Here is a 12,318-nt window from a genome sequence, read left to right as displayed (position 1 = left end):
CAAGGGTAGATCTGTTTCTATTGTAAGGCTTTACGGTCTAAAGGAGAACGCTTTTAGAACAGCAGAAATAAATTAAGAAACAGATAAAGAGAAAAGACTAATGTACAAGAAAACGGGCGGAAACAACACTATCTATATACGCGCGGTAGAGGTATGACGCGTACCCTTGACAACGACGGTGTGCACACGGGTTTGGCAGGCGGTGAGTAACGGCGGTGTGCAAGGCGGTGTGGACGGCGGTGTAAACGGCGGTGAGGGCGGAGCCTGAGCCTACCTCGATCCATAGATCGTTACAGTTACTGCTGCATCTGGTGACACCCAATGGTCCTTGACAAGTCTCATGATCCGAGATTTTAACCTGTCGTCGTCTTCGCCTTGAGGAATGTCTTGTTCTCGTCTGCTAAGGGCGTCGGGTTTACCACTTTTGCTTCCTGATCGGAACTCAAGCTGGAAGTCGTATTCTGAAAGCTTCTGGGACCACCGAACCTGCCGCTCTGAAAGTTTCCGTGTCGTCATAAAGTATTGCAGGTTCTTGTGGTCGGTCAATATTTTGAAGGGGGCGCCAAGACTCTTCAATTCGCCCCTCCACTCTTCCAAGCACTTCACAACTGCCAGGAGCTCTTTGTCGTGAATCTCATAGTTGACCTCGGCAGGGGACAGCTTCTTGGAAAAGAATGCTACTGGGCGCAGTTCGCCTTCGTCGTCCACTTGGGATAGAGTTCCTCCCAGGGCCCATCCAGAACAGTCGCATTCCACGATCGTCTTCCTGTCTTCGTCCCACATCGCTAGAACCGGGGCGGTAATAAAAAGGTTCTTCAGCGTCTCGAAAGCTCGTTCTTCGACTGGGCCCCAGGTCCATTGTCATGAATAGCTATCCTGACACTGCTCATGCTAAGGGTTATGCATGAGACCTACCCCACTCTTCTTTTCCACAACGCCGAAGGTCGGCGACCTATGAAGATGCGCTTATGGCACAGGTTGGTCTGTGTAGATCGTGAGTTTTTTTTTTTTTTTTTTTTTATTCATTACTCGCATGGAACCTGATAGGGTTATGGCGAGGTGCAGTAAATCTACACATAGCAAGGTACAATAAAACAACATCCAAACTCCAGCAAAAATCAACGACAAAGGAAATACGTCGTGGTCGACACAGTAATTTGTCCAAAGACACAAGCACCAACTCCTCCTCACTCCTCAACTTCCTCCACTCTCCTCCCACCACTACTTTCTCTTCTCCCCACACCTTCTACCCAGGCCTTCGTGCAAAAACCCGTCTTGCGAACAAACTTCAGCAGCACCTCGGTTCCGTTATTCGTATTGAAGAGCGTCGGGAGATCTAGCGACTTAGGACTCAATGCCATGGCCATCTCTTGACGCTCTGCAGAAAATGCGGCGCAGTGCAGCAGCACATGCTCAACGCTCTCGCTTTCATGTTCTTGACAACGGCGGCACCGGTCCGAGTCCGTCTTCTTGATGAGCAGCAGGTAGGGCAACAAGTTGCCTTTACCCACCTTCATCTGGAAGTACGCCGAGGTTAGCCATCTTGGTCCGGAAACCTTGGGCGCCTTAGCACGGAGAACTGGATCACCACCGATGGTACGCAGGTAGTGCGAGCCGTGGGAGGGACCAGCGGCGGTGTCTCGCTCAAAAGCCCAGAGAGTCTCCCACTTGTCCATGGTAAACCTCCTAACCCTGGCGAAGACACTGCCCAGTGAGCTGAACTTGCGTTCATCATCACTCTCGAGAGCCTGGCGTGCAACCGCGTCTGCAATCTCGTTCCCCACTATGCCCATGTGCCCGGGACACCACATCACCGTGACTGGCGACGTGAATGTACCTAGGACGCGGCGGGCCTGCCACGCGAAGTGGCCGTGCTTGCGGAGCCGCGCAATGGCAGCTTGGCTGTCGACAAACACATAGCAGGGGCGAGCTTGCTTTGTTATTTTTTCTGTTTTGGCGAGGAGCGTGAGTGCCTCCACGATGGCGGCGCTCTCGCAGTCTGCAACCTCCACATCTTGCAGTCGATGACTGACTTTCGTTTTGATTTCACCGGTTTTGGTATCGACCACGCACGCTGCAAGCGAGCACCTGGAGCCTTCTTTGGAGCCGTCCGTATACACGGTGACGGCATCGTTCGGAAGTCTTGACAAGAACTGGGCATGCCTGACGGCAGCGTCCTCCTTGGGTCCAGGGTCGACGACGATGGAGATGCGGTCGGTCAGTGGCGGCTGCCAGGGACTATCCCACTCCTGTCGGCGACGTTCTCGTCTCCACATGCCTGCCACCAATGGCTTCAACTCGCGCATGATGCAGCCGAGTCGAGTCTTGACACTCATGTTATGCCCCAGGAGAGGCAGGTCTGAGTCATCGGGGGCAAGCTCGTCCTTGTCGGGTTGGGACGCAACACGGACGGGATGGTTGCGTTGGAGGCGGAGAGTGCGAGCGGCGTAGGCCATGCGTGCTTTGGCGAATCGAATAGAGGGGGGCGGGAGGCCGGCCTCGACTTCGACGGCGCGTGTTGGTGAACCGCGGAATGTACCTAGGATACGGGCGGCAGCTTGGCTTTGCAGTTTCTGGTATACCCTTTGCAGACTGAGCTGGGGTTTTGACGGGTCATACCAGAGAATTGATCCGTAATCGGCGACGGTACCCACACAGGAGATGTAGAGCTGACGGAGTGCCGCGATGGACAGTCCACGCGTGTTCGAAGCGAGCCGAAGCAAGCCGCGGAACGCGATCTCAGCCTTTTGGGTCCGTGCCTGGACGTGCTGTTTAAACGAAAGTCTGTTGTCGAAATGGAAACCTAGCCACTTGACCATCTTTTGGGGACGCACAGTGACATCACCTACTCGGACAGTTTGGGAGGCCCACTTTGCAGCATCGGTGTAGTGGATGAGCTCAGTTTTGCTCTCTTCAAACTCAATGCCGTAGTCACGAGCCTTGGCCCGCAGCTCCGTCACGAGTTCTTCGAGAAGCGCCGCTGAACGCCTCGGGCTTTTGGACGCCACGGTTACGCTGAAGTCGTCTATATACGACAGCTGAAGTTGTGGTGTGTCGCCGGCCACCCGAGCCACTATATGCCGAGCATACAACAGGAAGAGTAGAGGACTGATGGGGGAACCTTGGGGGATGCCGATGTTAACCGGGGTCATCGGAAACGGCTGACCCTCGATGTGCAGGCCGACAGTACGGTCCTGGAGGAACGAAGCAACCCATTTTCGGAACACCAGGGGAAGACCGAGCTCACGTAAGCTGCGCATCAAGCAGGGCTTTGACACGTGGTCGAAAGCGCCCTTGACGTCAAGGAAGAGAGTGCTTGGAACGAGCTTCATCTCCTTGACCTTCTGCAGGTGGCTGACGTATACGAGAGCGGCGTCCATGGCTGAACGCTGTTTGCGGCCTCCCAGTTGAGTGTCGTCTAGAAGCGAGCTGTCATGGCAATTAGCGAGGTACCCTAAGCGGGTCGCAAAGACTTTCTCGAGCACTTTGCCTAGACAGTTGAGCAGTGAGATGATGCGGTAGGACTTTACGACTGAATAATCAGCCTTTCCGTCTTTCGCGAGCACAATCCCAGTAGCTTGCTTCCAGAGTGTGGGGTGTATTCCGAGGCGAGACAGGGCTTTGTAGACGGAGAGAAAGGGCGCGGGATGGGCCTCAAAGGCGATCTGGATGATCTTGGCGTTCATGCCGTCGGGCCCGGGGGCCTTCTTGGCGTTGGCGGACATGATTGCCTCCTTGATCTCGTGGTCTGTAAGGTCAGGCCAGGGGTATATGCTTCGGTCGGTGTCGTTCGGGGGGGTGTCGTGGGGGGTGTCGTGATGGGGGTCGTGATGGGGGTCGTGTGTATCCGCAATGTCAGGTCGGGGGTCGACACCTGCGCTAGACGTAGCACCCAGTAGCGTCAGGAAAGCCTTTTCCTTCTCCTCGGGGGTATTGGCTAACCCGTCTGGCCCCTGGATGGGGGGGAAGTAACTCGCCGTAGCTGGCTTGGTGTATTTCCAGGCTGTGTAGACCTTTTCGTTGTCAGCGTCAGAAAGAAAGGTAGTCCAGTGAGTAGACTTAGCATCTTCGACAGCATGGGTGTACTTGTTGCGAATCGAATGAAACTCAACCAGCGACAGCCTGCCTCGTCTGTATCTTCTCTCTGCGCGCGATGCGGCCTGACGTTGTGATTGTAGCTCGGGCGTCCACCATGGCTTTGCGCGGGCACTGTGCCTCTTCACTGACATGCACCTCTGACAAGCAGATTGCAGGGCCTCGGAAAGCAGTCGCGCCATTGCGTCACCGTCTGCAGAAATCTCTGCCAGGGACAGCTGAAGCTCAAGGTCAGCCTGGCCAGCCAGCCATTCCTTGCGAAACAGCGACCAGTCGGCCGTCTTGGTGTTGAACGCCGGGTTACGTGTTAGGGTTTTGGGTGTGGTGGTGCTGACGTAATCAAAACTGATGGCCCGGTGATCGGAGCCCGTCTCCTGAAGATACCTCCAGTTCGTAAACAGGCCCGGTCGAGACCGCAGGGAAAATGCGAGGTCGATCACCGAGGTCGTGCTGCTGTTGACGTATGTGCCGCCGTTGCGTTCAACGTAGTCGTCGTCGACAATCAGGGTGGCATTCTGCGACATCAGCCAGTTAGCAAAAGAGTCAGCTCGTGGTTCGTGGGGATGCTCTCGCTGGGAATTCCACCAATGGTGATGGAGATTGAAGTCGCCGAGAAGCAAAGTACTGGTGTCAATATTGCGCGATAAAAGATTGGTGCGCTCAATGGTATAGGGGCGGGGTTGGGTCTCGGGGACAGGCTGCACAGTCAGCTGGCGTTCGTTGTAGACATTGAGAAGCGAAAACGGCTCCGACGCAAGGATGCGCAGGGTCTGAATATCACTCTCAGCATCGCCAAACTCGAACAGCACAGAAAACGGCAGGCCTTGGCGGACGTAGGTCAGGACCCGCGGGCGCAAAGGCATGGCCTCGAGATTCCTAACATTAAACGGCACAACCAGGGTGAAGCCCGGCTGCGTCAATGTTCTATACCCAGCTTTGAGTTTTATGGTATAAGGCTCCTGGATGCAGACAATGTCCGCCTTTCCGGTTGCAGCAGCCTCAAGTATTGTCTCATGAACAGCCTTCATTTTGTGCACGTTGTGCTGAAGGATGCGTAGACGTTGTCCGGCCGTAGGGCCCTCTTTCATAGGCGAGGGGGGCCGTCTGTCGTAGATTTGCGGTCAACGTAGGGCACTGCTGGGACAATAGCGCCGCCGACGTTGACGTTTTTGCCGACACACTTGTCGTAGTCAGCCTGGGTCAGGGCCTCGACGACCACCGAGCCAGCCTGCTTACCCTTGGCAGGGACCACAAGCCAGCGCAGCGAGTCGGAGATCTTGACGCCGTTGAAGTCCGCCATGTCCTTGGGCAGCTCCTTGAGACTGTCGAAACCGTCTTCAATCGGCACACCGTGGATGACAAAGCAGAGCTTTGACGACTTGTGGGTTCTGGAGCCGGGAGATGTGGCGCGCGTGAACTCGCAGGCGCCAAAGCAGGACAGCTCCTTGACCACGCGCTGCAGATTGGAGGTCATCAATCTGACGGCCTCACTGTCCACAGCGTGCAGCAAGATGTTGCCCGCCTTGGTGCGCTGGACCGCAGACACTGCAGTCTTGCCAAGAAGGCGGTTCACCGCGTCGCGCACGCGTCGCTGGGGCAGCGCGCTGGCTCTCGACTCGGGTGTGGTGACAATAACGACGGCCGTTTTCTCGCGAGGGGCAGTCGTGGTGGTCTTTTTTTTTTTTTTTTTTATTCATTACTCGCATGGAACCTGACAGGGTTATGGCGAGGTGTATATTAATACTATACACGAATCAAGGTTTAACGGAATCTCAAACAAGCTAGCTACTACACATAATATACTCCAATCCCCTGGCAGGGAGGCAGTTACATCTAAGATCCCACAAATATAATCCCCAAGTTATGACAGAAAGGAAATACATGAATAGTTTTTGGTATGAATTTCCAACGAGCAGCACTAACCCCAAGTGCCCCAGTTAAGGTTGACTGCTCGTAGAAAATTGGCGTCACTGGTAGGAATCGAACCTACGACTTCTCGGTAGCCAACCGAAAAGCCTTGCCAGGTGCTATACCACTGCACCACAGCGACGTCGTGGTGGTCGTGGTGGTGGTCGTGTTGGGGGCGGGGGTCGTGGTTTTGTCGGCAGCCTTCTTCTGGGCGCGCTTGGCGACTACGGTCCACGTGTCGGGGGACTCAGTGGGCGCGTCGGCATCAGCCATAGCCGTGTCCGGGGCGGGAGGCGCGGCGGCGTCATCGGTAGTAGTAGTGGCGGTCGAGGTGGTGGTCGAGGTAGTGGTGTCGGGTGTGCTGGACTGGTCGCCAGCGGTGTCGATGACCATAGCATCAGCCTGGTCAGTGGCGGCGGTTGCGGCGGTTGCGGCGGTCGCAGCATTTTTTTTGGCCTTTTTGCCGCGGCGTCTGCGCTTATTGGCCTTAGGCGCAGGGGTGGCGTTTTTTTTGCTGGCACAGGGCTCACTGCCCAGGACAGAAGGCGCGGCTGGCACCTCAGGTGTCTGCGTCGCAGCCTCGCTGTACGCAGCCACGGCTTCAGCCTCGTGTGCTGGCTTGGGGCGGGCAGCCTTTGAGACTTCCATCTCAACCAGCGTCTTGTGGTCGTGGCGCGACATTACGACGAGCCCGCACTCGTTGCCAAACTGGCGCAGGATGCGCATCAGCTGGGCCTCGGAGGCTGACTCCTTGAGTCGTTCTAGAACAAGGAAGACCTCGTTCATGATGGCGGCGTTCTGCTCGTCGCGCCGGCGCTTGCGCTCCAACATGAGAGCAATCTCTCGGGCGCGCTTCGCCGGAATCGTCTGGTCGTTGTTGTTGTTGTTGGTGTTGTTGGTGTTGTTGGTGTCGTTCTCATCGCGCTGAGCCTGGCTGAACACGAACAGGTTCCCATCCAGTGCATTAGGCGTCGGCGTTGTCGCGTCCGAGTCGCGCGAGTCGGGTGTCGAGGGAATCTCAACCACCGGCGCATCTTCAACACCTGCATCGACTTTCATCGATGAGGTGACGGGCGCAGGCTGCGACGGTGAACGCAGCAGCTCGTCGTCGTCGGAACGCGGTTCCTGGCTCGCCATCTGGGCAAAACTCAGCCCCAGGCGCGTCGTGCGGCGCGTTTCATCGCGCGCGGTCGGTTTCTTGTCTATTTTGTTCGATGCACTGCTCGAACTAGTCTTAGAATCAATTGAGCTGTTGCTCAGAGTCGTTTTGGTGAGTTTTTCTGTCGATTTGGCCATTTTTGATGCAGGTGTATATCTGTTGGCCTTGTGCTTAGATCGTGAGTTGATCAACGGATATGAGGTTGTCGTGGGATGTGCTGAGCACGGGTGCTCTGATAGACGTTGTTCTGCTGCTGCAGAGTTTTCTTGTTGCAATTGCCATTGCGTGCTTAGGTGGGGGTTGTTATCTGGTTCGATTGTTACGAACCTGTTACGTCTTGTTTACACGAGACTTATCTTTTGTTCGTAGTTAGATGTTGATTGTTTCTAGCTTGGGAAGACAGAGTTTTGTCAGGAGCGCCGACAACATAAATATCGTCGTCTCCTGCCCTGAGTTGATCAGGTTTACTCTTGTTCTCCAAGCTTAACAATCACATGCACTTGCTTACCTTCTTCTTCTTCTTTATACCATTCTGTTCTTGCTTTCTTTGCAGTTCAACCTTTCTTCTTCTTTGAAGTGTGTGATTGTCCCTCCTCCTTCCTCTTTGTGCCGCTCTATTCTCAGAATAGCCATCTAAGTTGTGTGTTGCCTCTTCATCTCAACCGACCATACGTCTTAGCACTCTGTCTAACTGACGTCTTCCTCCACAGGCCCGACTGTCCACCTCAGGAACCTATCATTGTCCCGAGTCGTTGGCTGTACCCGGAACCCTAATCCTTTCTTCGGGCCCTATCCGTAATAGGAACGCAGTACTCAGATTTTGCTTTATGCCCAACAGTTTGGCTAAAGCCTTGGAAAAAGCCGACGTAAACAGACTACCCCTGTCGGACACAATGTCCAATGGCAGACCGTGGAGCCTATACACTGCTGACAAATAGAGCTTAGCAAAACCTGCAGCATCCAGCGAGGAATCGCAAGGTATAAAGTGAGCCATTTTGCTAAGCCTATCGACGACAACGAGAATCATGTCAAAAGAATTGGAGACCGGCAAGCCGGTGATAAAATCAAGGGACACAGATGTCCACCGAGCTTGCGGAATGGTCAGAGGTTTCAGTAGACCGTAGGGACTATGTCGCGCGGACTTGATCCGTTGGCAGACCTCACAATTTCGGATGTACCGGATGACATCACGACGCATCCCGGGCCACCAGTATTCCCGAACAAGAAGTTCAAAAGTGTTCTTTTGTCCAGGGTGTCCGCTAGGCATAATATCATGACAATTCTTCAATGCACGAACTCGTAGATCCTCGTTCGGCAAATATAGAAGGTCGTTGACAAACAAAAGACCGTCATTGTCAAGCCTGCAGACACTGAGGTCCACATCTGGAGGTTTGGTCGACTGGTATTACGGATAGGGCCCAAGGAAACCATTAGGGTTCTAGAAAGCCAACGACTCAGGACAATGATAGGTTCCAGAGGTGGACAGTCAGGCCTGCGCGGATATACGGCCGGGAGGAGAGGATAGAACTCTCTAGGTCGTATGGTCGGTTTGAGGTAAAGAGGCACACTCAACTAATTGATCTTATAACACACGGAAGGGAATAAACAATCACAGGAACACTGAGGTAACGAAGACGACAGAAGGTACTGATGCAATGAAGGCTATCAAGAAACAAGTGATAATTAAAGATATAGTACTAAAGAAGAAGGTACTATCGAAGAAGTGATACTATAAACTAGTATACAAAGAAGAATGGCAAAAGGGGTGTATGTGATTGTTAAGCTTGGGGAGCAAGAGTTAACCTGATCACACAGGGCAGAAGGCAACGCTATTTAAGGCGTTGCAGATTCTGACAACAGAGATCTTCCCAAGCTAGAACCAAATCACAGATAACCGAAAGTGGGGACATACGTAACTCAACGTTACCAGACGCTACTATCAAACCGGATGTTAGTTCACGAGATAAACCAACACGGCAGCAGCAGAACTGAAAATCCCTCAAGACACCCAGGCAACGATATGTCGCGTTACAGCGATATCGGCCTAACAGGTGTGGGCCCCACGCTCAAACGCTGTTGACACAAAAGGAACGAGAATAGCAGTCAACTCAGAATAAGCTGCATCAACTGCAGAGTACCGAGTTACCTAATAGCGATGATCTATAGTGTGCAAGCCGGCCACACCCGAGTAGATAAACCGGAGTGACACCTCAAGGTTACACAGACCACCAAGTGGTATAACCGTATCATCATACGTCCTTGGAACATTAGCGTGACACAACGGAAGCGGGGTAAGGTGCCAGGCATAACCCTATGCAATGGCAATGGCAAGAATGGCTATTCATGACAGTATGCTCCTTTTAAATGACTGATTTCCACAGCAGTACTAAGATCGCCACATCCTAGACTAGAATCAAGTCGGAGAATTCGCAAAAGGAAGCCGGGCATCTAGGGACACGGAAGTCCACCGGGCTTTGCAGAATCGGAACAGAAGGAATAAGCCAACCATACGGGTCTAGACACAGCATGACTCCGCAGGCAAGAATTGTAGATCTCGATGCACCAACAACATCGTGACGTATAGGGGATCAACGGAATCCCTAGCATGAAAGCTTGTACATCTGATCAACATAAAACAAGGCCTTGAAGTGCAACGACAACTTCGTAAGGGCCTCGTGTCCACAGACAAGAGGAAGGTAAAAAAGAATGGGAATAACGAAAGGCAACCTCATCAACCGAGGGGCAGCACCAAGGATCTTAAGTGGGAATAAGTTGAGAACGCAGCTCAGTACCCGCAAAGGCAAAGGTTTTTCAACCTTGTTGTCCTCCCTAGTTATGGCATTGGTCATAGAAGTAAGAGCCAGGCCTGTAGGTTATAACAAACAACAATCGCTCAGTTCCATAGCCCATAAATCTGTTGCCTGCAAGATGCAGAAGGTCCCCTGAGAACTACCAAGTTCTGGTAACAAGTGTACACCAGAGTGGCTACTCAGTTGGCACAATCATCAATCGCCGCGACATAATCGCCTCCACAATAGCTAAGAACCCCCTGGGACATGGTTCGATGGATGTAAACGAACACGATTCCGGTTGTGGGAGAATAGACTAACATGTGTAATGGGGACTCATCATCGATCGGGTAATTGGTATATGACAACAGACAGCATGGAAACAAAGACGTGCAGGATCCGTAAAGAGTATTGGTGAAAGGGGAAAACAAGAAATTGGTAAAGTCAGCTTGTCAAACTTGGCAGTATTTCAGCACAAGATACAAGACTGGCCTGCACCACCATAGGCAGGACTTCGAAGAGGGACATCGTGTTTCTTTTAACGAGAAGAAAAACAACAAGATATTGTCCAAAAGAGAGAGGCAGAGAGTAGGCCCAAGTGAAGACACAAAGAGGTCGAAGAAAGGAGACATAGAGTAGTCGCAAGTAGACGTAACAGAGTCGAAGAAAGTAACAGGCAAGAGAGCTGTCCAAAGTAGAGGACACAGAACATGTCACAAGAAGTAGACGTATAGTGGTCGTAAGTAGACACAACAACAGCCGAAAGAAAATAGTCCGAACAGTGGCCTAACGCATTAGACACAACTGTGGCACGAAGACTAGACATAACTGTCAAGAAGTGGGACAGAAGCGAGCTGTTAACAAAGCGAGTAGACAGCAACTGTCAATACCCAGACAGACACGGGCTGTCAGCAAAGCGAGTAGATATAAACTATCAATACCCGGACAGACACGAGCTGTCGGCAATTATAACCCAGCAGGGGTCAAACGCAAGCACCATAGTGGTCAAAGAAGAGACACAAAAAAAGCAGTCGCCGATGGACACACGGTGTCACAAGGAAGAGGCATTAAGAGGTGTCAACCCAAAGAACAGACACGAGCTGTTCGTAGAACCAACGAGCTCAGCAAAGAACAGACACTAGCTGCTGATATCATATAAATAGACCCAACAGGAGTCAAAACAATTAGGCAAGACAAAGGCCAAGAAATACAGACACAGAGGTCTAAAAACAGACATAAACTGTCCAAGAAATCCCACAAGAACTCAATAACATGCTTTGGCACAATGGCAGGTGTGTGAGTAAACTCAACAACAACACTTTATACACTCAGGTACCATGTTGTAACTCAAAGTAATCTGGGAGTTGGCAACATCATTGCTGCAAGCCAAAAGGTGCATAGCTGGTAGACATGGCTTTCTGGAAACCCCCGTTCAGATGTGGCAAGTTGTAACGACTGGTTGATGCGGGACCAAATGAACAGCTTATAAAATAAGGTAGTTGACCGCCCGTAAATCAACAGAAGATCGTACACTGCCTGGTTCCCGAGGACAAAGAATCGGAGAAGCCAACACTGAAGAAGTAGGGGCAATGAAGCCACGTGTGAGCATGCCATCCAGGTTTTGCTTGACAAGTTGCAAATTTAGATGTGCATCATCAGACGGAAGAGTATTGATATGTTCGGCAGTCGAGACAAGATTAACAGCATGACCTGCGTCTTGACAAGAGGTGGTTGAAGGTACACCATCCCGCAAGAACACCGGACGCAAATCATAATAACTGTCCGAACTGCATTCGGGATATCGCTTGTGCACTTGTTCTAGCCGTAGGTCATCCTGATCAACAGGATCGAGAACCTGCTCAGCGGTAGTGCGGTGAGCCCGCCGGTTCTCATTGCTTGCAGTGGAACGCAAAGCTTGAGACGACATTAGCCTAGAGGAACAAAGTGCTTCAACGAAATTAAAGGAGCTGGGACAGAGACAGTGCCATCAACTGACTGTCCACAGAAGAAGAGAAGTAGATTGAGAAATGGAATCAACTAAGAACCAGAAAGAGCCGAGTTATGACTAGCGGACGAAGAAGGTTGTGTAACAACAGCAGCGCTAGTATGATCATAGGAAGACGGGATATCGGCCGTAGTCGAGAGCCGGAACGAAAAGAAGAATAAGGTGTGCTAAAGAATAACAAAGAGTTGGAAGAATGTGTGAGTCTTTAAATGAAGCTTAACAAAATATTACGGATAGGGCCCAAGGAAACCATTAGGGTTCTAGAAAGCCAACGACTCAGGACAATGATAGGTTCCAGAGGTGGACAGTCAGGCCTGCGCGGATATACGGCCGGGAGGAGAGGATAGAACTCTCTAGGTCGT

At 52.1% G+C, this 12,318-nt stretch overlaps 2 protein-coding genes across 2 annotated transcripts; both read right to left on the bottom strand.

Moving 5' to 3' along the window:
• Positions 1 to 270: 270 nt before the first annotated feature.
• On the bottom strand, positions 271 to 5,123 carry BROUX77_008183 (uncharacterized protein; the record flags this gene model as incomplete). Its single annotated transcript, XM_073753359.1, has 2 exons — positions 271 to 842; positions 1,244 to 5,123. The coding sequence occupies 2 exons, from the start codon at positions 5,121 to 5,123 to the stop codon at positions 271 to 273; spliced, it is 4,452 nt and encodes a 1,483-aa protein (XP_073601558.1).
• Positions 5,124 to 5,179: 56 nt separating this feature from the next.
• On the bottom strand, positions 5,180 to 7,299 carry BROUX77_008182 (uncharacterized protein; the record flags this gene model as incomplete). The annotated part of the gene is made up of 2 exons (XM_073753358.1): positions 5,180 to 5,699; positions 6,086 to 7,299. 2 exons carry the CDS (start codon positions 7,297 to 7,299, stop codon positions 5,180 to 5,182), a joined length of 1,734 nt encoding a protein of 577 aa, XP_073601557.1.
• Between the last annotated feature and the right edge of the window lie 5,019 nt (positions 7,300 to 12,318).

The sequence above is a fragment of the Berkeleyomyces rouxiae genome (assembly GCF_048999995.1).
Source record: "Berkeleyomyces rouxiae strain 22BRR77 chromosome Unknown BrBRR77_ptg000014l, whole genome shotgun sequence".
NCBI lineage: Eukaryota > Fungi > Ascomycota > Sordariomycetes > Microascales > Ceratocystidaceae > Berkeleyomyces > Berkeleyomyces rouxiae.
Note: the sequence above shows the minus strand (reverse complement) of the source record. Positions and strands in the feature narration are given on the sequence as shown.